Source organism: Perognathus longimembris, chromosome 28 (assembly GCF_023159225.1).
Source record: "Perognathus longimembris pacificus isolate PPM17 chromosome 28, ASM2315922v1, whole genome shotgun sequence".
NCBI classification, from domain to species: domain Eukaryota; kingdom Metazoa; phylum Chordata; class Mammalia; order Rodentia; family Heteromyidae; genus Perognathus; species Perognathus longimembris.
Genome location: NC_063188.1, coordinates 106404914 through 106432171, shown reverse-complemented (window position 1 = coordinate 106432171; position 27258 = coordinate 106404914). Strand labels below are relative to the sequence as shown.

Genomic DNA, 27258 nt, shown 5'->3' with positions numbered 1-27258 from the left:
CATTAAAATCTACTGTTCCTATTTAAATAAATTCAGTAGGGGAAGGGTTTTGTGTTGCTCAACTTTCAAAACTCTATCAGAGATATGTGGAAATAAATTATGGGGAAAGAAGTAGTATGGAAATCTAGATGAACAAAGGAAATAAAGACCACAACAACAGGATCTGGGAATTTTTTGGAATTAAACTGGTGTCCCACAAATGAGGAAAACTAATACTTTAAAAGTGTGTGCATGGGCTGGGAATATGGCCTAGTGGCAAGAGTGCTTGCCTCATATATATGAAGCCCTGGGTTCAATTCCCCAGCACCACATATATAGAAAACGGCCAGAAGTGGCACTGTGGCTCAAGGGGCAGAGTGCTAGCCTTGAGCAAAAAGAAGCCAGGGACAGTACTCAGTCCCTGAGTCCAAGTCCAGGACTGGCCAAAAAAAAACAAAAAAAAACAAAAAAAGTGTGTGCATATATATATGATATATATATGTATATATCATATGTATGTGTATACACATGCGTGTATATACATATATACACACGTATGTATATGTGTAGTGCTGGGGCTGGAACTCAGGGCCTGGACCTTGTCCCTGAGCTTCTTTTGCTTAAGGCTAGCACTCTACCACTTGAGACATGACTCTGCTTCTGGCTTTTACTATGTATGTGGTACTGAGGAACCAAATCCAGGGCTTAATGTATACTAGGCAAGCACTCTATCACTAAGCCACATTCCCAGCCCCTAAAAGTATATATTTGAACCAGGGCCTGGTGGCTCACATTTGTAATTTTAGTTACTCAGAGTGCTGAGATCTGAGGATCCCACTTTGAAGCCAGCCCTGGCAGTAAAGTCTGTGAGACTCTTATCTCCAATTAATCAGTAAAAAGAGGGAAATCGATCTGTGGCTCACATGGTAAAGTGCCAGCCTTGAGCAAAAAAGTGGAGGGACAGCACCCAGGCCAGGAATTCAAGCCCCAGTGCCAACACTAGAAAAAAATTATATATTGTGCATTGTTGTGCATATGTGATATATATTGGCAGTGCTGGGACTTGAACTCTGGGCCTGAGCACTGTCTCTGGCTTCTTTTTGCTCAGGGATAGCACTCTACCACTTGAGCCACAGCACCACTTCTGGCTTTATCGAATCCAGGGCTTCAGGTATATGAAGCAAGCACTCTACCACCAGGCCATATTCCCAGTCTGTGTTATATATTTTATTTAAGCTATTATTCACTTACACTATATATTGACTCCTTTTTTAACTGTTAAAGGATGCATTTCCATAAAGAGGCAAATTTACAGCTCATAAAATATGTAAGGCAAATAAATATGTTAAAGATTCTCTTTAACTTAATGCTCAAGGAACTAGTAAAATATTTCAGCTAGTTTGAAGAAGAAACAGAGGATATATAGATAGATTAAGAATATTGAAATAAATGCTCAAATGGAGATAAAAGTGGCCTCTTTCACACAAGCAGAGAGAAAAGTCACTGAACTCTCACAGGACAAAATGTACATGACTATAAATAAAAATGATTTTGTATCGCTACTAGTCACTTACAACTTGCACAGTTATAAAATAGTTCAAAACCAAAAGCAGACGGAAGAGGCTAGATCCAAAAAACAAGGGAGGGTATATTACAAATAAGGCACTGGTTTTCATTAATGAACAAATGCTTGCCTATGCAGTACACACAATTCAACATTCTGAACTGTATTTTCTCATTGCCATACTTGGAAGTGTTGAGATCTTACATAGCTACAGAATGAAGCCTTAGAGGGCCTCTTATAGAAAACACAAGGTTAACAGAAACATGTCTCTGTAATAAAACCCTTTTTGTTAGGAAGCACTAGCAGAATTCTTGCAATGAACACTGATTTTATATGTGTCATTATACAGAAAATTCAGCCTCACAAAATGTGTATTTTTTTTTTTGGCCAGTCCTGGGGCTTGGACTCAGGGCCTGAGCACTGTCCCTGGCTTCTTTTTGCTGAAGGCTAGCACTCTGCCACTTGAGCCACAGCACCACTTCCGGCCATTTTCTGTATATGTGGTGCTGGGGAATTGAACCCAGGGCCTCATGTATATGAGGCAAGCACTCTTGCCACGAGGCCATATCCCCAGCCCAAAATGTGTATTTATGACATGTCAATCAGCAATGGAACTGGGAGATTAACTTCTATTTAGCTTCCAAATTCCAAAACAAATGTTGTTTTTGACAGTGAGTCATAGTATAATGTTGTAGAAAGAGCTTTGGACTGAGATCTACAACTTGCAAAGTTATAAAATAGTTTAATATCAAAAGAGGGGACTAGAACAAGAAAACCAGGAAGACTATTGCTATTCAGATCCCACCACTCTCATAAGAAGACTGCCCCTCCCCCACCCCACAATGACATTGAACATGGTGAGTGCTTACCTTGTACCAAATGCCATCCTAAAGGCTGAGACGAGGTTACCTTAACTTCACAACAATCCTGAAACATGCCTTCTTCTATTTCCCAGCTGGAGAGTAAGAGAGAGAAAACTTTTTTTTCACTTGTCATATATGAGAAAACTAATAAGGGACTCAACTTGATTCTCAGTTCTATACTTGTGAACATGACCCAAATGAGTCAAAAAGTTCCATCTAGCTCTATATATCATACAACAAAGAAAGGTAAGAGAAATATGGAAGATGTCAGATATGATGGTATCTATTTCTTTGAGAGCTTGTTTTATAAAACGTGCCTTGTAATTGTAATTCATCAATTCTCTTGGCTATAACTTTTGGACTAAAAATGAAAAACAGAGTTCTCAGTTGTCCTTGAATACATCTGAGGTGGACAGAAAAGAAAGACAACAAGAAGGAAAGTGATGCCCACAACAATAGGTGGCAGGGTGTGATCATCTTCTTTGTGTATGTGTGTCCTTGAACTGAGGGCCTGGTCCTTGAGGATTTTTTGGCTCAAGGCTCCCACTCTCCCACTTTAGCCATAGCTCTGCTTCTAGAGGAGACAATCTCAATGGACTGGCTTCAAACCCAAATCCCCATGTCTAGTAGCTAGGATTACAGGCATGAGCCATGGGTACCCAGCTGAACGTCTTCTTTTAAAGGTGATATTTACAATCCATTTCCACTTATACTCAAATCAGAACATAATCTTTCTAAATGTCTTAATGCTAACTTTATTCTTATCAACCTTCTGAGACTGTTGAAGACATATGTCATTGAATGATTGATCTTTACCAAGCATTAATAGTAAATTTAGATAAATTACTTGGTTTCTGAGTCTTAAAAGGTGAGATATATTTGAGCTCATAAATATATGCTTAGGAATCTCCTGTAACTGGAAAATAGATCATGACAAATCCATGATGATAAGATCATTTCTGGGCTGCACTTCAATATTATTGTTGACATCGAAGTGATACAGTGGGCTTGAGTCAGGTCTCTGGTTTAATTCATTAAAAATAAGAGAATAAGGCTGGGGATATGGCCTAGTGGCAAGAGTGCTTGCCTTGTATACATGAGGCTCTGGGTTCAATTCCCCAGCATCACATATACAGAAAATGGCCAGAAGTGGCGCTGTGGCTCAAGTGGCAGAGTGCTCGCCTTGAGCAAGAAGAAGCCGGGGACAGTGCTCAGGCCCTGAGTCCAAGGCCCAGGACTGGCAAAAAAAAAACAAAAAATAAGAGAATAAGATGGGCACTAGTGGCTCACATCTGTAATCTTAGCTACTCAGGAGGCTGAGATCTGAGCATTGCGGTTCAGGTTCAAAGCCAGCCAGGGCAAGAAATTCCATGAGGCTCTTATCTCCAAGACTCTTACCTCCAATTATCCACCAAAAAACCAAAAGTGGCACTGTGGCTCAAAGTAGTAGAGTGCTAGCCTTGAGCTGAAGAGCTCAGGGACAGTGCCCGGGGCCCAGAGTTCAAGCCCCACAACTGATGGAAAAGAAAAAGAAGGACTGGAAGTGGAGCTGTGGTTCAAGTGGTAGAGCAACAGCCTTGAGCAAAAATGCACATGAGAGTTAGAGAGAGGGAGAGGGAGAAAGAGAGGGAGAGGGGGGGGGAGAGAGGGAGGGGGAGGGAGGGAGAGGGAGGGGGGAGGGATGGAGGGAGAGAGAGAGGGAGGGAGGGAGGGAGGGAGGGAGGGAGGGAGGGAGAGAGAGAGAGAGAGAGATCGAATAAGAAATTTTTAGTTTCCCAGAACTAGAAGTAAAGTAAAAAAAATTCAACATAAGCACCATAAACCTGTTTTTTTTTTTCTCTCCTTTGAGGAGTGGATATCACACGCTTCTTTGTTGCCAAAGTTCACACTTCTATGATTTTTTCCACATTTCCTGATGCTACACGATCCCATGATCATTCTGGACTTAGTAATATTAGGCTTTCTACAGCTGTTATGCATGAGCCGCAATGTCAGATTTGCAAGATGCACAGACATTAATCAATACCCTGCCCGACGCACAGACATTAATCAATACCCCACCCCATTTAGCCAAGAGAGACAAAATGAATGTCAAAATAATGTTTTAAATCCTTGTAAAAATCTATCTTTGAAAGATGGCCTTACCTGAGTGCCCAAAACCTAATAACAACAAAAAGATAATTCCAGTGTGCATCTAGTATCTGCAGGCTGTATTCTTTTTCTGTCTGACAAAGATGAAATAATTTATTATATTGTATTTCTATTATAAACTTCCAGCCATATAAATTCTTGTGTCTGCCATCCAAACTGTTCAATGTATTTGACAAAAGAAGGAAATGCTTAAATTATATATAATATATATATATATATATATATTATATATATATAATATATATATATAAATTATATATACCATAAATTGATCATTGGTGACTTTATGATGTACTTTTTTTTGCCAGTCCTGGGCCTTGGACTCAGGGCCTGAGCACTGTCCCTGGCTTCTTTTTGCTCAAGGCTAGCACTCTACCACTTGAGCCACAGCGCCACTACTGGCTGTTTTCTATATATGTGGTGCTGGGGAATCGAACCCAGGGCTTCATGTATACGAGGCAAGCACTCTTGCCACTAGGCCATATTCCCAGCCCATGATGTACTTTCTTGAACAGAAAATAAAATGTACAAGATAGGTTTCCTTCATGCTTCACACTATACAGAAAACACATGTTTACAAGTTCAGTAAAATGAAAAGTGTGGGCCCTAGCAATGAATGTGGATAAAACTCATAGGTTTTGTCCCCTTCAATACATTCAGTCTCAGATAAATGGATATGTCATACTGAAATAGCCAGCTACCCATTCAAAAGAGCAAAGTATCCCAGTGTTCTCAACTTGGCCATGCGGAATCTCAGAGCCCACACAACAATTTGGATTTGGGATAAATTAACTTAAAAGAAGATTCCTTTCCCAATCTGCTGTAAGATGTCATTCAATATTCAGATGGAAATACTTCTTCTAACATATATAACATATATATGTACATATATCTTACTTGAGATTTCCCCAGAGACAAGGAAGTAAATGCCAATAGGTCCTTTGGAAGTTGGTCCCAGGAAATAAAAGGAGGAAGGCAATCGAGTGAATTATCAAGTAAATTCCCACTGTGGAACTCAATCCTACTGGGGACCTCAGGGAGACAGATTAGAACTGTGTTCCCTCCTCTGAGCTCTCCCCATCTGAAGTGGGGTGGGGGGAATGTTCAGTTATCAAATTTCTATCATTAGGTTAGTGCTGCAAAAATTTGTGAAGAATTCCACAAAGATATGACTAGAGCACTGATAACATCTGCTTTAAAAGTCTACTGTATGGGAAGTGGTACTGTGGCTCAAGTGGTAGGGTGCTAACTTTGAGCTGAAGAGCTCAGTGACAGCGCCCAGGCCCAGAGTTCAAGCCCTATGAGCAACAACAAAAAAGTCTACGGTATAAAACATCATCTTTCCATTTTCTAGTGTATTTCATCTTCCTGACAAACAAACTAGGTAATCAGGAGGAATACCAATCAGGTAGCCTTGTTCTACCTGTTTCTGTATCTTATTACCAATACCTTTTTTTTTGCCAGTATCAGGGATCGAACTCGGGGCCTTGTACTTGTTCCACTTACTTGGCTGATAGTTTACAACTTGAGAACCCCAGCAGCCTTAATTTATGCTGGTTATTTTGGAGACAAAGTGTACACTTTGATCCTCTCAGCTATGTCTGAGCAGCTAAGATTACAACTCTACCTCTAACATTTAAAAATCATCACCAAGTGGGGCTGGGAATGTGGCCTAGTGGTAGAGTGCTCGCCTCGTATACATGAAGCCCTGGATTCGATTCCTCAGCACCACATATATAGAAAACGCCAGAAGTGGCTCTGTGGCTCAAGAGGTAGAGTGCTAGCCTTGAGCAAAAAGAAGCCAGGGAACAGTGCTCAGACCCTGAGTCCAAGCCCCAGGACTGGCAACAAAAACAAAACAAATAAACAAAAATCATCACCAGGCTGAAACTAGGTCTGCTCTATCTGATTTCTCACCTGTAAAATGAGAGGCCTACACCACATGATTTTGAGCATTTTTCTCATGTAAACTTTTCTATTTTCTTTTTGTTTCTTATTTATTGTCAAAGTGATGTACAGAGAGGTTACAGTTTCATACGTTAGGCACTGGATACATTTCTTGTGCTGTTTGTTACCTCCTCCCTCATTCCCCCCAACTTTTCTATTTTCTATGAAAGAGTTTCTTTTGTTTGAATAGTCCATGCAGGTTAGCCAGTCTAGGCAAAAAGGTAGGAGGCAACTCTTCAGGAGGCAGGAAACAGGAATTCACTCAAGCTAGCTTTCCCTCCAAGAAAATATATTAAAAGTGCTCAAGGACATTCACATAGATGGAAAGCAGCAGGTGGATCCAGGCCTTAATGGAACAGAAGAATCACAAAAATAACGAGATAAAGAGATAATGATAGTGGTAGATATAGTACTAGACAAACAATGGTAGAGATCCAGATGTTATGTAGATATAGTTATCATTAAAGAAATAAAAGTTTTATATATTTTTTATATTTTTATATATTTTAAAGTTATATATATATATATATATATACAAGGACAGATATAATGATAGTGATGTAGGGTTATAGACTACTCTAAACAGAATTATAGAGATATAAATATACACATAATGATATAGATGTATTGACAGAGGTTGAGTTATAGATAACTAGAGATACAAAAAAGAGACATGGAGATATAGAGAGAGGTTTAGGCATATAACTATACTATGTGGTGATAATATATGAAGTCGTAGCAATATGTGGATATATAATCATTATAGAGATATAAGTATACATTCAGACCCAATTACAGATATTTAGACAGATCCATACATTTCTATGCATATATGTGTACAGATGTAGATACAGAGATGTACATGTAAAATATATATGTAGATACCTACAAATATACAGATACAGATGTAGCTATATCTGGGGCCACTCATTTGTTCCTTTCTTACGCGTTGAGTTTGTTCCTCCAATCAGCAGTCTTATCATTCCTCTCCCTGACTTGAGCTTGGATATGCCTTTGACTTCTCTCCTTTCATCTCTCCACCCCCACCACTGACTGACTGATGGTACAGTCCTTACTGTCCCAATCCTTATACTCCAAACCAATGTGGCCCAGGATGGACTACAAGCTGGAGGGGAGGGAGATCATCAATTCATTGTTTTAATCTTCATTCTTTGCTGAAATTAACCAACGTTGAAAATTTCAAATACAGTTACAGGAGTCATGCCTGAGTTTTCCCCTACCTTTGTGCCAAAGATGCTACAATTATAGTTGTTACAGGAAGATACTTAAGGATCTTTTGCAAATTATGTAACAAGAGAGTTTAGAAGTGTACACCATAAAGATGAATTGGCCTGTCCAAGATGAGGAAATTCATTGGTTAGATAACTGAACTAAATCCTGATAGTCCTGATTTTCAGCTCCACTCAAGATTAGAAGTATGTATCATGACAGTGCATGTTTGTAGCAAGTTATTATCTGAATGAATGCAATTTTCAGGATATCCTATTATCCTGCCTTCTAAAAATCATGTCATCTACAAATCATTGCATAAAATAATTCACAAAACTGAGGAATAAACATTTATATTACGTTTAGAGCACAAAGAATTGAGCTTCTTCCTTGTTTCCCAGTTACCCTGAGGCAGTTCTTTTAACAGTAATGTCATTAATTCCAATAATGTGTTTGCATTTCTGTCACCCAGACCAAAGGATTATGTCCTATTCATCTTTAGATCCCAACCAAACATACTGTCCAGCACATGATTGGCAAGGAGACAAAAAAGCACTGGTTAGGACATGAACAAGCCCATACGTAAGAAATATTTTTAACTAGGGATATGTATTTTTAAGAAAGAAAAAAAAACTGTTTTAGCAAATTCTGTTTTTTGTTCTTTTAAAAATGAGGGCTCTAACGACATGCAGTTTCCACTTTATATTCCACAGAATATTTCTCAAACACCCTTTTCCAAATCAAATGAGAGTGACTTGTGGTCTTGACTCTTTTAAGGCATGACAAAACTGGGTTGCCTGGGTTTTGCTCTGCTCTCACAAGTCATTATATAGGATTATATAGGAAAAAATAATCAAGCTATGCAGGAATATGCTTGGTTATTACTACAGTCAATTGTGAATAAGAAAATAGTGAAGGATGTTTCTGCAAAGACCAGGAAGAAAATATGCTAGATATACTCATTCTATAATTCTCTCCACCTTCTAAGACAATACAGAAAAAGTGCCTGCAAATTGAGCACCTTCATTTGGAAACTTAAAATTTTTGCCAAAGGTCAAGAGACAGGCAGTGTGATTTCATTATTGGACAAGGAGCTTTTTCTGCTTAGTAGTAATATTTAATGGGTAATGCCACTCCTTGAAACCCACATGAAAGCCATGGTATCCCTCACTCAAACACATTCCCCTACACATAAAATATTATCCTCTATTGTTGATGGCAAATTGACTCCCTTTCCATCATCAGCTAGTTCCAGATTCTTATGATGAAGAACACAATCTGATGGCAAACATCCATCTCCTATAAGGCCTGCCTTGAAAATTCACATTCTTTCCATTCCATTGCTAAGTAATCTTAACCAAGACAGGTAACTGTTTTAAACCTCCCCTTCCTTATGTGTAAAATGAGATAATAATGTCTACCTTCTACAGGTGTGGTGCACCTTAAGTCATTCCAATTATATTAGGAAGTATAAATAGAAGGGTTGTTGTCCAGGCCAACCTGAACAAGAAAGAAAAAACAAGACCCTATCCAAATATACCCTGAGTACAAAGGGCTTGAGGCAGGACTCAAGCAGTAGAGTGCTTGCCTGGCAATTCTGAGGTCTTGAGTTCGAACCTCAATACTGCAAAAAAAAAAATTAAGATGACATTTTTGCCTGCAACAGGAAGATAATCAAGGTGATAAGGAAAACATGATGAAGTATGAAGAAAGGACTACATGGTAGAAACACAAGGACACTAAGCCGTTGTGTGGGAGATCTCAGGCAGGTCGCTTCACATGTTGGAGCTGAGTTTTTCCCATTGTAAAATGTAGACATTGGCTCACATTCGTGTCTCTCAGCACTGACTTCCCAGTAGAATCACTTGGGGAGTGTCTACAAATTTCCTTGCTCAAGCCATAGCTCAAACATTAACATCTCTGAAGCTGAAGCCCAGGCTGCAGCGATTCCCAAGCTCCCCAGGTGATCCCAATGTGCATCTGAACTTGCCAACAATTGGCCATGGAACCTCACAACCATAACTGTGGGCCTTAGACATACAGCATGAGCACCACAAGAGAGTTTTGGTGATCAAGATTAGGACCTTACCCTGGTCAAGACCCACGAACAGAATCTGCATTTTACCAAGGCCCTAGGTCAACTGCAATGACATCCAAATTGGAAAACTCTGGCCTAGACACTCTACCACCAGCCACCTTTCTTTTGGTGCTGTTATTTTTTGCATATGCCAGGCACATCATGTTAAAAACTTGAATATATGTGCCCAAATTGTGTGGGTATGCTCAGAAAACACAATAGCCCATCACACCTGTTTCACCCAGGAGGCTATGTAGAAACTGATTGAGAAAAACAAAATCTGTATAAGGTACAGACAATTTTACGAGATTCTGATCAAAGATCGCTTTTCCTTTGTAGAATGAAGTAGATCCCCCTAAAGAGCAGTTGCCAAGTTCCTCTTCAAAGGCAGCAGCGCCACTGTGGTTATTAAAACCACCTGCCTCCAGGTGACAATTTGTATCTGCCATCTCACCTGGCAACACATCATTTCCAGGTTCTTCTCTGTTCCTCGTCTTACTTGACAGCTCCTTTATCCACAACTCCCCAAGAAATAATAGGCAGGTTGGCCAAGGAGTGTTTGTCCCCAGAGTGACTTGTTATAATGTTTATCACCTCCATAAGCCTGAAAAAAAGCAGTGTCAAAATGCTGGAACTGAAACTACAAACCAACAGATGAATATTAATGCAAGAGGCTACTCCAAAATAAGAAGGCAGCCATGTGCCAGTGGACCATACCTGTAATCCTAGTTAGGAGGCTGAGATCTGAGGAGTGGTTTGAAACTAGTGGAGACAGGAATGTCCCAGAGACCCTTATCTCCAATTAACTATGAAAAAGCTAGACAAGGTGCTGTGCCTCAAGTGGCAGAATGCAAGACTTGAGCAAAACAGCTAAGGGACAGACACTCCCCAGGCCCTGAGTTTGAGCCACAGTACACACACACACACACACACACACACACACACACACACACACACACACACAGTCTCTCCAATTATGTCTCACATTACACTGGTCAGAATTAAGGCATATGACCATGAAACTAAAAATCAAGCTATCAAGTTTACAATCAAGACAAACTTTTTCTCCATGTTCCTTCATCTTATTGCTAGCCCCAGGTCACAGGTGTTTTAGAGTGCTACAACTGTAAGATCGGATCATCAGTAGCTTGGCAGCAGCTTCTAGTCTTAGCTCGGCTCACTCATGGTTGAGCAAGTTGGCTAGTTTCCACTAGGCTTCACTAAGTAGCTCTGCTTCAAGCCTAAGCTCTGCAGGTAGATGGGCCAGGTAGCTTGGTTCCACCCATTCTTCATGTTCCCTGGGCCCCTAATCTAACTGGCACAAGGTCTTCTCATAGCCATGATTAAAAAATATTTTAAGTGTCTTAAGGTCTGGACGTGGAACTAACACAGTTTAACTTTCACCTTCATACCACCAGTCAAAGCAAATCCCATGGTCATGTCCAAAGCCAAGGTGTGGGACCATAGAATCTACCCACCATGAAGCCAAAAAGTGTGGAGGCTGGGAGAGGAAGAACATGCCATAACAAAGAATACCCGTACCCCAAAGGAGTTAACCTGAATCACAGAACATCTCCTTTCTGCCACTGAGTTCTGCATTGCTGACTATATATTACAATATCATCTGGGGGGGGGGGGGGGTACATGGCAGTTAGCTGTCGTACATGTCACTTATCAAAGGACAAAGTGGTGCCAGGCTTGAGCTCTCAACTCTAGCATCCCATCATTTATAGTTGGTGAAAGAAAACCTGGCCAAGTAGGAGTAGCTACATACACGTGAAAGATGATCGTGTCATTAAGCACCGGAACCCTTGGCTTTTCGACTAAGCTTTGATGCTCAAGTACCACGGAATCCTGTCTCCTCTCTGAACACCATGGCGATTCGCTATGGCCACTGACAAACCTGAAGCAAAATGAGGCGGCAGGAGAAGTTTCTGAGCAAGCAGAGCGTGCCGAGGGCTCCCGGGTCGCGCTGGCTGGAGGCGGGTCCCGGCCAGATGTTGCACCGCCGCCCCGCCCCTCCCTCGCTCACCCGGGGGCCCTTCGTCCACACAAGAGCCGCGGCGTGCCTCGCCGGGGCGCCCCCTCCCTCGGATCAATCGGAGCCGCGAGCGCCCCTCCAAAGCAGTCGCAACCGCCCGCGGAGGGCTGAAGAGAGTCGAGGCGACGTCCCTCTGGGTCCCAGGTCCCTGCAGGCGCCCTCCTTAGAGGACGCAGCCCAAGCAGAGCGGCTCGGCGAGCCATGCCGCCGCCCTGGGGCCTCGCGCTCCCACTGCTGCTCTCCTGGGTGGCAGGTGGATTGGGGATTGCGGCCAGGTGAGTATCGAGTTGGCCGAGGTCCCCTTCCCTCAGGCTTCAACTCTCCCTTCCGAATCTCTTCGACTTGACCCCTCGCCCTGCAGGTAATCACGCGTGCGGGGCTGCGGGCTTGGGTGCCTGAGCGTGCTAAGACTCGATTCCACAGCGATGCCAAGCTTGGGGCGCCCACGCGCTCCCCTCTCAGTGCCCCCCTGGGCTGGCCTTTGTAAGCAATTGCCTCCTCATCAACTGGCTGCACCTGGCCGTGTGTGTGTGTGTGTGTGTGTGTGTGTGCACGTGTGCAGAGATTGCAGGAGGGCAGTTGTGCAAGCAGCTGTGGGCGCTTGGTGTTCTGTGTATGTGTGTTGTAGCCCCTTCTCTCCCCCCCCCCCGTGTGTGATGGTCCCCCTGGGGAGGGGGGACGGGAGGATGTGAAGTTTGATGTTTTCCATTGTATCCAGAGAGCGCCAACTCGGTGTGGGTAGCTAGTTCTATTGGGAAAGGACAAGAAGCTGGGGATGATACAGAAGAGAAGGCTTTCGCTGTTGTTGAGGTGAGCCAAGGAAATGCTGGGCTCCTTTCCTGGGCTTCCTTTCTAATTAAGGTTGATCAGCTGAAACAAAAAGACGTGGTGGTTAGATGGGTATTCTTGCTATGCCACTTCCTTATGGACTCATAGCTTTTCTGAGCCCAGAAACATTATTATCCACTCCCCCCTACCCCATCTGCAAAGCCATTTAGTAAACACACTCACATAATATTTCCTATAGACCAGCAATCCTTCTAAGCACGTGTGGACTATTAACCCACCCCAAACTATCTAAGCTACGTGGAAGGTACTGTTGTTTTATCCCTGTGTTGTGGAGGCAGAAAATGAATCACAGACAGTTCAAGTTACTTTCCCAAAGATGCATAGCAAATAAATAAGGGAGCCAAGGATGCAAGATATTATGGCCCAGTGTCCCACTCTTCACCAATGCAGTAGGCAAACCTTAGGGGAGGAGCCACTAGAAAGGGTCTCTTGGTCTCCTGGATGGATGGATGGATGGATGGATGGATGGATGGATGGATGGATGGATGTCTTGCTACCTCCTTGGGTGTAGGCTACAGTGCTGTTTCTCACTGCAGTACTTCCGACCTATAGTGTTGGGCTATGTCATCATTGGGGCTGGAGGGGGGGGCTGTCCTGTGAACCCGGGGATGTATAGCACTATCCCCAGCATCTACCCACTACATGCCAGTAACAATGCTGACAGTATCACCCATCCCCCAGGCAAGTTGTGACATGTATAAAGGTCTCCGGATATTGCCCCAAGTCCCCTGGGGAGTAAAATCACTCACAGCTGGGTGAGATTTTTTTCAGTTCTGATTTCTGGGGAGATGAGGATAAGAGCCTGGGTTTGGTTCAGAGTTCTTAATGGTGGTCCTGATTGACTTTATTTAACTTAAAGGGAACTTAAAGGGAAATTTTTTTTCATCAGAATCTGCTACAGTATTAAGGGATTTTGAAATTCAAACAGAACAGAACAGTGTGTGATCGTGAGTTTCAATTTCTTTCCCATGATCAAAAATGTAAGCAGATGCAATTTGCTCATAATCACATTTTCCTTGAACATTGGAGGGTCTTGCCTTGCTAGAAAGCCCATTTGAGAAAGACTAAGCACTGTGTGGAGGTGAGATAAATAATTCTTCAGTGGCAGGCAAACTGACCCCCAAGAGCTCCATTTTCAAAGTGCCAACAAATGAACTTAAAAGCTGAAAAGCCCTCCTGAGAAACTAAAGAATATTAGCCTGAAAAACCAATGTCAGAATTCTACGATTCTGTGGTTTCCTTACAGAATGTCAGTTTCATGAACTTGTATGTTTATTATCTGTTGCGTGTCCTTGGAAATGTCCAGTGGTCAGCTTTTCAAGAATTGCCCAGAGATGATGTTTCATTAACTTGTTTCCACCTTAATTAACATAGAAGATAGAGCACTCAATGGAAAGAAAGGAAAGAGGGAAGGAAGGAGAGAGAAGGAGGGAGGGAGGGAGGGAGGGAGGGAGGGAGGGAGGGAAGGATGGAGGGAGGGAGGGAGAGAAGGAGGAAGGAGAAGGAGAGGGAGGGAGGAAGGGAGAGAGAGAGAGAGAGAGAGAGAGAGAGAGAGAGAGAGAGAGAGAGAGAGAGAGAGAGAGAGAGGGCCTACTAGGTATTTCCTATGACTGGGACATAGAGAGCTCTAGTATAGCCATTTAATGTTTTGCATTGAAATGCTGCACCATGATTTTGTGACCTGGAAAATTTTATGGCTCCTAAACGATACTTACTGTAGAAGGGACAATTAACATTTACCAAATGAATAATTCATTAGCTGCATGCATGCACCTGAACTCATGCATCAGAATTTGATTTGCCTTATACATTTTTATGCCCTTTGAGTGTTTTATGCCTTTTGAATATTTACAGGCCCTGATCTTCTGTATTCACTACAGAAAATATGGTGGTTAGTGAGTGCATGCAAAGTGCCCATAAGTCAAATGTGCTGTAAATGTAAAATAGATATTGGAATGTTAAAACTTAGTATGAAAAGAAAACAGGAGGAAAAATCTACCTAATTATTTTATATTGACTGCATGTTGAGATAGTGGCAGTGTACATATATAGCATTGGATATCATGTTATCAAAATTAGTTTCATTCATTACTTTGGTTTTTGGCAGTACTGGGGTTTGAACTCAGGGCCTCCTGGATGTTGTGGTCCGCCCTATGTGCCACATCCCCAACCCTTTTTTTACGTGAGTCATTTTTCAGATAGGGTCTCATATTTTTGCACAAGGCTGACTGTGGGCCTAAAATTCTTCTATGTATCCTTCACGTGTAGCTAAGATTACAGATGCTAACCAGATTGTTAGTTGAGATAGTATCTCACTAACTTTTGTCCCAGGTTGATCTTGAACCGTGATTCTCCTGAGCTCCACTTTGCAAATATCTGAGATTGGAGCTATGTTTCACCATGCCTGGCCCTTCATTTCTTGCATGGCTAAAAACATGTGGCTACTAGAAAATAGTATGTCCTATGTGGCTATTACATTGCTAGTGTACAGTGTGGGTATAGAACTTTGGTCTGAGCTCTGTTTCTAGTACTCCAAGAGACCTAACTGTGATCTTTTTGCCTTGGGTTCTTTTTTTTTTTTTTTTGGCCAGTCCTGGGGCTTGGACTCAGGGCCTGAGCACCATCCCTGGCTTCTTTTTGCTCAAGGCTAGCACTCTGCCACTTGAGCCACAGCGCCACTTCTGGCCATTTTCTCTTTATGTGGTGCTGGGGAATCGAACCCAGGGCCTCATGTATACGAGGCAAACACTCTTGCCACTAGGCCATATCCCCAGCCCCAACTTTTCTGTCATTGAGATTAAAAAGTTTGTAGCAATCTCTTACATTTCCACCACGAATTTTTTTCTCTGTTGTTCAAATAAAAATAATGTGAGACTTGAGAGAATGTCTGCATTCATACAGAAATTTCCTTACTTCAGACCATATTTTTTTTCTTTTTAAAAAATTTTTATTGTACAGGTGATATACAGAGAGTCAGGTTAGAAGTATATTTGTTTTTTGAACAGTGTCACCCCTTCCCTCATTTTATCTCAGTATTTTTCATCTCAACCCCTGTCACCCCCAAGTTGTATAGTTCATTTCCAACATAGCATCTAGTGAGTATCACTGCTTAATTGGTTCACACGTTGTCCCACCATTTCTGTGCTTCCTGTCCCCTCCCCAAATCAGATAAACTTATATACAAGACAAAGGGTACAGAAATTAAAAAAAATCAACAAAAGAGAATAAACCAAAGGCAGGCAGGAAGAACTCCAAACAGTACAATATTTTTTTAAATCCTCTTGTTTTCATTTCTTGGAGTACATTTCAATAAGGCTATATTATGTGAAGAAAATATTCTACTCAAAGCTTATAGTGAGAATGTGCCTCAATAATAATAGACCACAAGCTTCATGACCTAAAATGATACAAATTTATCATCTGATAATTCTGGAAATTTAAACTCCAAGTTTAAGTGAGGTGACTAAGGTCTTGGTTTCTTCTGCAAGCTCAAAGGGGGGGGGGGGGCGGGCAGAGACTCCATTTCTGGTTTCTACCAGCTTCTAGAGGCTACCAGCAAGCCTTAGCTTGTGGCCACATCACTCAGATCTGTTCTTCACTTTTCTTTCTCTCTGATTCTTCTAGGTTTTTCCTCCTTCTGATTATATCCACGATAAACTCATCTCACAATGCCTAACATGATCAACCTCTCCAAAACTCCTTCACATGTAAAGTAACTTTACCGGATCTCAGGGATCTGGACTTGGCTATCTTTGGGTTAGAGGAGATATTATTAAACCTTCCATAGGAAATCTGAGCTGTAAGTCTGCTGTTCTTATTTTATGGGCTAGATTTCATTTTATACATGATTTTAATGAGTTTTTAAAAAAAAATTGTTGTCATATCATTCATCTGCTTATGCTTAAAATCAGAATTTGTAGGATTATACCCCAAATCCAGTGTTTCTGGGAAATAGGAATCTTTGAACATCTAATTATAACATAGAAGTCACTTTGAGTGACCGCATTTCCATAGTTCATTTCATTACCTTAGATAGCAATTAAGTACTACTTATATTTGACTTATATCCATAGCTAATGATGACATAAACATGAGACCATACTGTTCACAAAATGAGAACATACTGTCTAGTCTTCATAAATCATATTCTCATTCAACAAATACTGAGACCCTACCCTGTGCCAACTCTTTTATGTCTTTTTCTTTCTTGTGGTACTGGGGTTTGAACTGAAGACCTCTCGCTTTCTAGGTATATGCTGTATCATTTGAGCCATGACCCAGCCCTACAGAAAGCCTTTTTCAACATTATTTCAACCAATTCTCTCAACAACCCTAAGAAATTGGTGTTGTATCCATTTGATAAAGGAACAGTAACCCTTGAAGAAAGTAGGCAATTTCTTACGAATTGCAGTGATTTTGTCTTCGGCTCTAAGACGAGTGATGTTCCAATACTCCAAGTTTATTTCCTCAGGAAAATTTAGTATGGGAAAACCTCACATTTTTAATGAAGTATTTATTTACACGCTATTACTAATAAGCTTGTTTAGCTTGACTCTAATCTAGTACAATCAAGGAAATAGTGTAGAACAAATGTTCCCCCTCCAAAGAGCACTATCTTCCTCTATAAGTTAGTATTTTATCTGAAGCAAACTCTACCTATGATTGTGATCGGGTAACTTTCTGGTTGGACATTGGTCTCTCTTTGGAGCCCCTTCTCTTTTGATTCCTGGCCCTCCAGGCACAACATGTGAGGAGAGCTATCTGTGTGCTCAGTAGCTTGTGCATGTAGTTTGGGATTTCACGACGATGCCGGGCAGTGGGAATCCACAGGTATCAGAATTAAGGTATAGTTGATTTGAGAGGTGATCTTAAAAAGTTCTGCTCAGAGAGAGGCTAAGTATGGCAAGGAAAGGAGAATTATAGAAAAGGAAAATGTTACCACTGTAAATGAACACGGCTAGGAAATTAGGGAACAGTTGGACACGAGCCACAGAGTTTTTCCTCCTGAAAACAAGGGACCTGGAGTATTCTATCAATCATTGATTGAGAAGTTTAGGGAAGGGGCTGACTGTAATTTCAGCCTATAAGTGGTCATAGGCAGAACTGACATTTGCCAACAGAGAGAGCTCATGGAGATCAGAAAATCAGGCTGACCATGTACTACAATGCAACTGTTTTGTGGTGGTAATATGTGGAACTAGAACATAAACTCCTGCAAGGACAGTGGTAGCAGGGCATACAGATGTCTTAAAGTATATTTTCCCTCATTGGTAATAATTAGTATATACATATATATGTGATAGTCCTAGCAGAGGATCACAATATCTCAATGACAATGTCTATATGATTATATAGGATGATGCTAAGCGAAATGAACTCCAAGATATGGAAACAAGTGGTTTTTCATTGTTGTTGTTATTTTTAATGTACTATGTGAAATTACTTCTTTTTCTTGCATTTTTCTTCCCTATGGCTTAGCACCTGTTATCGTTGTATTTGATTTTGGTACCCTGGGTATTGTATATACATTTATCTGAATTAGGGAAAGGGAACATCCAAATAGTGAGACAAAGGACAAAGGACAGGGATACTTACAAGACATTATGTTTGTTGTAAGCTAACTGTACAACTTGCGGGGAGGGGGAGTTGGGGAAGAGGAAAGGTGGGAGAAGAATGAGGGAGGAGGTAACAAGTTTGACAAGAAATGTATGCACTACCTTACATATTTAACTGTAACCCCTCTGTACCTCACCTTGACAATAAAATTAAATTTTAAAAAAAGTAATGTGGGCTGAATTATATTCATCCATCCCTCAAAAAATCATATGTTGAAGCAAAATGTAACTACTGCAAATCAAAATGTAACTACTGTTGGAAATGAGACCTTGAAATGGGCTAAATTAAAAGTGTGATCACTCTGGTAGGTCCTTATCCAATATGACTAGGGACCCTATAAGAGAGGAGATCTGACACAGCCACACATAGAAGAACAACTGTGCAAGGACACAGGGAGAAGAAGACCATCGAAAAATGAAGGAAGAGAGGCCTCAGATGAAACCAGGCCTGAGTACAGCTTGACCTTGGACTTCTAGCCTTCAGAACTATAAGAAAATTGATTTCTGTTGCTGAATCACCCAATGATACTTTGTGATGGCAGTCCTAGAAAAAATAAACTCAGAAAAGATAGAAACCTCATGAAGCCCAAGAACAAAAGTACACTTGATTTTCTGTTGCTTATTAACTGAAAACTGAGCTTCATGGGTCAGACGACATTGGAGTTTTTAAGCAGGGTAGACATGTTTCTCTCTCACATAGGTATGGGTATTTGAGCTGGTATAGCACTCCAGGAAACCAGAAACTTGTTTATGGCCACTTTTGGACTCCACCAGAAGACTTTCCACTCATGGTCTAAAGTGGCTTCATGAGCCCAAACAAACACGTCCACATTCCAGGACATTTTTTGAAATAACAGGGAAAAAAAAACAACCCTCCTCACTTTACAGCTATATCCAAGAAGTAGTAGATGGTACATCTACTTGTCCTAAACTTAGTTCTGTACTATGCTACACAGAAGTGAAAGCTGGGAAATATCATCTTTTTTTGAGTGGCTATCTCATTATTTTTTAAAAGGGGTTGAAGTCAGGAACCAGTGGCTCACACCTGTAATCCTAGCTACTCAGAAGGCTGATATTCAGAGGACTGCAATTTCAAGCCACTTAAGCTAGGAAAGTCTATGAGACTCTGTCTCCAAAATAACCAGCAAAAAAGCCAGGCTTGAGGCATGCCTCAAGTGGTAGAGCACCAGCTTAGCAAGTAACTCAAATAAGCTAGACAAGTACAAGACCCTGAGTTCAAATCTAAGTAATATGAGGGGAGAATGTGTATAAAAGATCCATTTACAATGTCATATGCACACTACAGTGATTTGCCCAGAATCTCACCGTGAACAAGTGGCAGTTATAAAGTGCATGTGGTCACCCAAGGACAATTAAATCACTTTCAATCAAATACATTTTTTTCCAGAGAGATCAGTACTGCATCCAATTTCATCATGGCAAGTTGAGATGATGACCCATTAGATAATCCATATACTGGATTAAAACCTCTAGATACCTCAAACTCTGTTGTCCTACTCCCAGCCCAAGAGGATGAACAATTACATCACACTTGTTTAGAGATCCTGAGACTGTGTATTCCATAACCTGCTGAAAATACTCCCAGATCCCACAGTGTCCATTTCAATCACTAACATATTTTATATCTGCAGGTCTTCACTGGGCTCTTGCTCTTAAACCCCTTACAAATTAGAGAGAGTAAGATTCTTGGAATATCCCCGGGCCTATTGATTGGACTTGCGTTCTGTCTCTTAAAGATGCTGAAATTAATTCTAACTGGTTAGGTACAGTGAAGATGCTGTACTGGGATCTGTGATGAAAAGTGAAACTAAAAAAAAAATCAGGCAGGCACTGGTGGCTCATGCCTGTAATCCTAGCTACTCAGGAGACTGAGATCTGAGGACCACAGTTTAAAGCCATCTGGGGAGGAAAAGTCCTCATGAGACTCTTATCTCCAATTAACCACTCAAAAACTGAAAGTGGAGCTGTGGCTAACAGTGCTAGCCTTGAGCAAAATAGCTCAAGGACAGCATTCAGTCCCTGAGTCCAAGCCCCAGAACCAACAAAAAAATCAGACAAGAAAACATTATGACTGTACCACATTATTCCCATTTTTTTATTTGCATGGAAATAGTCAAATATAGTTAAACATCAGCAGAAAAGATTTAACTTCTCAATTTGTCTTGGAGAATATCATGAAGTTTCCTGGAGCCTGAACATAAGCAAGCATATTAAGAATTCTGGCACAATATATTTTCAGAGAAAATAAGGAATCCTATGCAGAAATACTATCCTACTTACACAGTACATGGAATGTGTTTAAATTAACTTCAGCTGTAGAGACAGTGATTTTCTGATTAATTTGATCAATGTAGACAGCAAGCTGTATAATTCATTAAAGGAACTCTGGCGAATCAACATTTAGCCAAGACTCCTTCAGCTCAGTGCCTCCTCTCAACACAGCCTTGATCACTTCCAGTAACTCAAAATGGAATGTCCTGTCTTTTATATGTCAACCATTATTTACGGGGGGGGGGAGGGGCGAAAAGAGACAAAACTGCCCAACCATTTAGACCTCCAAAGGTGGCTGGGGATGTTGGTGAGATTGATTTAATCTAAGATCAAACCTTCTAGGTTCTTTTTATCAATCACCTGAGTTTTATCAGGTCCCATGAGGTTGGATCAACCCAGCCTAAAATGGTAACTGATGTCATCTCTTAAATTCCAATGGTTGATATTGTCCCTTGACTATTATTTATGCTACTCCAGAGTGTGCTGGTACAGTTGCATGCAATGAAAAATGAATGCCTCACAAATATGCAAGTAAATGCAATTTCTATTGATTTCTTCATAAGGTTTTTGTACAAGTAGATTCATACATCACAAAAAACAGTGAATAATTGACTTTAGGAAGAGAAATGGCTTTTCAAATATTACGATGGGTAATGATAGACTATGACCTTAAACCAGCGACTGAACACAGTAGAAGCATATTTCTTTTCCTGCCTTAGAGTAAAAGGCATATTGAGACGCTCTACCATATGCCTTCCCTGGGGCCAGCCCCCATCTATCTTGGAGCACCATCTTCCTTCAGGTCCAAATATTCCTCTTTATTCAATAGACTGATGAGAAAGGAGAGGGATCTCATAGGAGCTTTATGAGCCACGATAGAGATGCCCTGTATCCCAGCTATCCCCAGTTCACTGATCTTCACCAGTCACATGACCTCACCTAACTGGCAGGCAGTTGAGAAACATACAGTTGTGAATCCAGGAGATAGAGACATGGATATGGTGAGCACTTAACCTTCATTCCATGATCAGCCAATTGCAGCATATAAAGTCACAGGCACTTGGTCACTTATAGCTTAGAAAAACTGCAACTCCGTTATCCATTGTCTTCACCACAAGGAATTAAAGGAGAAGAATTATCGGATTTGTGATGGGAAAGCTAAGGAGTGAGTACGACATTAGAGGAAAGAGCAAGTATGAAGATAGGTTGCTGGCAAAAGAGTGCTGATTATTTGCTTGGAAAAATCATTTGAGAACTCTGCAGAAATAAAAGTTAAAATTCTTTCCTAAACAATTTGTAATATTTTTTACAAGATAATATGTCTTGCTGTTATTGTCTAAGTCATGCTTGTGGATGCTGGATTTCTTCCTCCCCCTGGACCATATTGTTTCAACTTATATAGTTTAATAATTATTTTTCTTTTTAATCTAAAATGTTGAAATGTGTATTTTTTTAATGGCAACATGGAACACAAAACTGAATTCTGTGTGTAATAAATCAATTTCCTCCAGCATCTACAAATCAACAAGTTAATCATTAGCAATTCTATCTACTAACCATTTTTCCTTTAAACTAACTTTCCTTTTTCATGTCCAGATGTAGAATTTGATGGTTAAGCCAGCAAAATCTCAGTTGTGGCTGGCCCTTTGAAGCCAACTCTCAAACTGGGTGGATACATAGACCTCACACCCATCAATTACAAGGCATGTGGCTCATTTATGGCCTTGTGTTCCTCTGATAGTTTTTTCTAGAGTTCTGGTTCAAGCTGCCTGATCTATAGGAAATGTGCATAGAAGGTGGCCCTGCAATCATAGAGCTGCCAGAAGTAGAACTGGTATGCTGTGATTTGTTCAATTCTCTATCCAAATCCATTTCATAGTTCTCAACTATGAGTCGAGTTGATTTTTAAACAACTCCCATCTCCTTCCCCCATATGGAGTATGAACTCAGGGTCTCCCCCTTGCTGAGCTTATTTGGTTGGCGTTCTACCACTTGAGCCATGCCACTTGTTCAGCTTCTTGCTGATTCTTTTGGAGATGAAGTCTCACTGACTTTTTTCTCTGGATGGCTTTGAACCTCAGTCCTTCAGATCTCAGCCTCCTGAGTAGCTAAGCTTGGAGGCATGCACCACTGGCACTCAGCTCATAGAAAAAAAAATTTCTTGCCAGTCCTGGGCCTTGAACTCAGGGCCTGAGCACTGTCCCTGGCTTCTTTTTGCTCACAAGGCTAGCACTCTACCACTTGAGCCACAGCGCCACTTCTGGCCATTTTCCATGTATGTGGTGCTGGGGAATTGAACCCAGGGCTTCATGTATATAAGGCAAGCACTTTTGCCACTAGGCCATATTCCCAGCCCCGGCTCATATAAAAATTTTAAGACATAATTTGATGACAAAATTGTTACCTTCGAACAGAGCTGCATTTGAAGCAATTCCTTGTTATGGATAAGGAATATTACTTTATTCACACGTTTTTGATGACCTAAGTATTACTCATTAACACTTTGGAGAGTTTTATAAGTGACACTTGGTAAAACTTCAAAAATGATGACTTGGGAGAAATCAATCCACCCCAGGTTTCTTAGGTTTGCCTTTTCACCTGAAGGCAGGCATGTGAAAGTAATAAAGCTTGAGAGAAAGGATTTCTCTAGAGAGCTATGGTAATGTGCAAACAGTGCATGGATTTCATCTTCTGGTAACTTTCGCGTTTTTGTTACCCCAGGCGGTATTCTTGGCAATCCAAACTAATTGACTTTGACCAGTACATATGAATTACGCTTGGCCACCTGTACTAGAGAACCTAGGATGGCTTCTAATTAGTCTTTTAAGTAATATCAGATTTCAACAAATCTCCATCTGTTTTAGTGTGACTTCACATCTAACCGTTTCAGAATCTAGTTGGAAGTTACTGACCTCCCTTTAATTCTATGAAGGCTGTTGCATATGTTGCAAATCTCTACTATTTCTCACTGCTTGAAAACCTCCCACAATTTCTGGAGCCTTCAGGGTGAACAAAATATATCTCATAGACACAGGCATTTTCTTTCCTTGTCCTACTTATCTTCCTGCCCCTTCTCCATTAAACCATTCATTCCAGCTTCCTCTCCCCTTAGAAAATTCCTCACCCACCCATCCCAACCTAACAACTACTGTATCTTTCTCTAGATCCTACGAACTCATCTTTTTAGTATAGTTCAGATGTTGGAATATAATTATGTATTTACATGCCCATCATTGCTCCTAGACTCTTAAGTTCTTTGTTTTCAGATAAACTCTCAGTACCTAATATGGTACTGAATTTGTGTACTTACCTAATACATTTTGAGTAGATAAATAGATGAGTGAATAATTTAGTAATGTATGGTCCCCTCTGGCTTATAATACCAATAAAATACTCAGTCTTTCTTGGCCTTCATTGCCTCATGTATAAAATGATAGGCTGGAACTGGATAATATCTAACATCGTGTTCCTTAAGATGAAATTCTGTAATGACTACTTATAGAGAAAATTAATTTCTACATATATATATATATACATATATATATATATAAAGAAAAACCATGTGAAAATTGTGGCAGCCATGATAATGTGCCCCCACAGACTTCCAACTGCAGGGAGAGTAATTGACCCAAGACTCCAATGACTTTGCTCTTAGAAATACCACATTCCTTTTTTTGTGTGTACCAGTACCAGGGCTTGAACTCAGAGCCTGGGCATTGGCCCTTTGTTTCTTTTCCCCCCTCAAGGCTAGTACTCTGCTACTTGAACCACAATTCCATTTCTAGCTTTTTAGAGATGACTTGGAGATAACGATCTCATGGACTTTCCTGCCTGGCTGGCTTTCAACTTTGATCTTCATATCTCAGCCTCCTGAGTAGCTAGGACTATAGGTGTGAGCCACGAGTGCCTGGTTCCACAGGCTTCTCCCATCAATGACAGAGTGCAGCAGTCAGGCTGAGGCACACCCTTTTGAGGGAAACATGGCTCCCCTCTCAACATATCATCTTACTAGTCTGACTTGTATTAATAAAAGCAACTTGTTAGCGTATTCATTGCTGTCAAAGTCCAAATATCCAACTTTCTACTTATCTCCTTTACACTGTCTGCTAATAACCACTCTAAATCCACACGAGCCAAAGACAACTTATCATTACTCTACTTCTTAACATATACTTCCATCCTTAGGCCTCATTACCGAAACATAGCATTCTGCCTTTTGCATTCTCCCACATTCTACACCCAACTGAGGAGAATTCAAACTCACTGAAATGAGAAACCCTAGCAATCTTATTTCTCCTTTTGTTGATGATGCTGGAAACTGAGGACTTGATATATTACAGGTATTCACTAAATTGTTGTTGAATGAGCAAGTAAATGAATGACTCATACGTTACCATGATGTTTTAGTCCACCTGGAATCCATCCATTTGTAATTACTCTACCTCTACTCCACTGCAAGGAACCAGAATCGGTCTTCTGAGCCAATTAATATCCGTGCTCCCACTCTGCCTCTCTCCAGTCCATTCCCCAAAGTGAAGTGCTGCCATGATAATATTTTTTCCAAAGAAAAAGTTTATCAAACAACCTTTCTACTTAAAACCCATCAGTGCTGTGTTCTTGCCATTAGAATACAAAGGTCCCAATTTGGCCTACAAGACTTTTGATGATGTTGCTTCTGTCCTCCTCTGAGGCTTATCTCCAGCTAAGCAACTCCACCACCTATTTGTTGCAATGCTCTGATCTTCTGTAGGTCCTTCAAGCACAAGCATAGCATCTCTTGCATTCTGTCCCCCCCATGAACAATAGTCCTCTCACTCCTTCTACTTGGCCTCTGTCCATCTTAAGTCTTAAAAGTTGTATCCTTTAAAAGAATATTTCAAACCTCTTGTTGGCAGGGTGGATTTTATTTCTTTCCTTGTAGCTCCCATAGTAGATTATGTGTAATGCCTCGAATACTCTGACTCTAGGTCAGGGACACTGTTTCCAAGACCTATGCTTAATATACACAACGCATTTGGGGGGGGGGGGGAATACTGGATTTTTGGCATCAGGAAATAGGCCTAGATCCTTCCTATGGGGCCAGAGAGCATATAGCTTGCATATCTGAACTCAAAAAGTTGACAGATAACCTCTAAGATGTTGTTGCTATACTGAAATTTAATTAACTAATCTCTAATGCATATAAGATATGGAATGAAAGTCACATAGAGTTTTCCATCCAACTTTCCTGTTTTGCATTTTTTTAAATCCAATTCAAGTGTTACCACCCTTGCATTCCTTTCTCTTCTTTCCCAAAGTTAGTTCCTCCATCTATTCTATATACTGAATATTAACTTTCTGCTGTTAAGACATAAAATTAAATTTCAGCATTTTTTCAAGATTTGTCTTACATGTGTGTGATGAAGAAATGGAGTCTCTGCCTGGCAGTGCTGGTGACACACTCCTGTAATCCTAGCTACTCAGAAGGCTGAAATCTGAAGATCATGGTTTGAAGCCAGCCCAGGAAAGCAAATCTTCAAGACTCTTATCTTCAATTATCCATCAAAATTCTGGAACTGGAGCTGTGGCTCAAGTGGTAGAGCACTAGCTTTAAGCAAAGTAAAGAGTAGAAGGCCCTGAGTTCAAGCCACACGAAAAAAAAGGAAAAGACAAGGAAGAGGAGGAGGAGGAGGAAGGAGGGAAGGAGGGGGGGGGGGAGGAAAGGAACTGCCTAGACAAAACGGTGTAACAATGCTCACAACAACATTATTCATAATGGCCAAAAGTAGAAACAGCCCAAATACCTTTCAATTCATGAATGGATAAGTAACATGTGGTATAGCCATGTAATGGAATACTATTCAGTAATTAAAAGTAGCAAAGTGTTATTAGGTACTACAGCATAGAGTTTAAAAACCCAAACACAACAGCTATGCATTGTATGCTTCTGTTCATTTGAAATTTCCAGAAGAGACAAAAGACAAAAAGTGTATTGGTGGTTTGCAGAGAGTAGAGAAAAGGGAGCGAGGAGGGTATTTCTTTGAGGGGCTGATGGAAATGTTGCAGAAGTAAATAATAGAGATTGGTGTATTATATCATTAGAATACTAAAAATCACTAAAGCATACAATTGAAAATGGTCATTTTATGTTATGTATTTTATGCCTTCATTTTTAAACATTAATATAACATTTGGGAGGGCATCACAGTATTTGGGCTACCACTTAATTACACAGTACACTTTCTGTCTAGTAGGCCATGGCTGCTTCTTTGGACACTGTAATCATGTGGAGACTATGGCCACAATTATGATTGTCTACCCCTTATAGAACTGTTAGCACTATATAGATTAGATCATGATGGGTGGCTGCACTATTTCTCAGTCAACTCTTTCTCAGGCTTTTAAATGTAGTTTATTAATTAACAGTGCTTGCCTTGTGCTCAAACCCCAGCATTAAAGGGAAAAATAATTCTCAGAGCATTGTAATGCAACCTGCCATCTTGTTCTTACTACAGTATTTCGGTTTAAGACATAAACGATGAACTAAGATGACAACCACCTTCCCATTATTCCGTGTGCCTAAGTAAGTGTTTAGAACACAGAAACTGCTCAATAGGTGTTTTTGTTTTAATGGAAGATCATTTTGCCATCCAGGAAATATTTTGCAATAC

At 40.7% G+C, this 27258-nt stretch overlaps 1 protein-coding gene across 1 annotated transcript in view; it reads left to right on the top strand.

Annotated features, from left to right (window-relative positions):
• Positions 1-11854: 11854 nt before the first annotated feature.
• The window catches only part of Egfl6 (EGF like domain multiple 6), a 45501-nt gene continuing 30097 nt past the window's right edge, over positions 11855-27258 (top strand). The window contains exon 1 of the mRNA XM_048336044.1: positions 11855-12127. Within this exon, the coding sequence (XP_048192001.1) occupies positions 12054-12127 (74 nt within the window). The 5' untranslated portion in view covers positions 11855-12053. The remainder of the gene's footprint in view (positions 12128-27258) is intronic.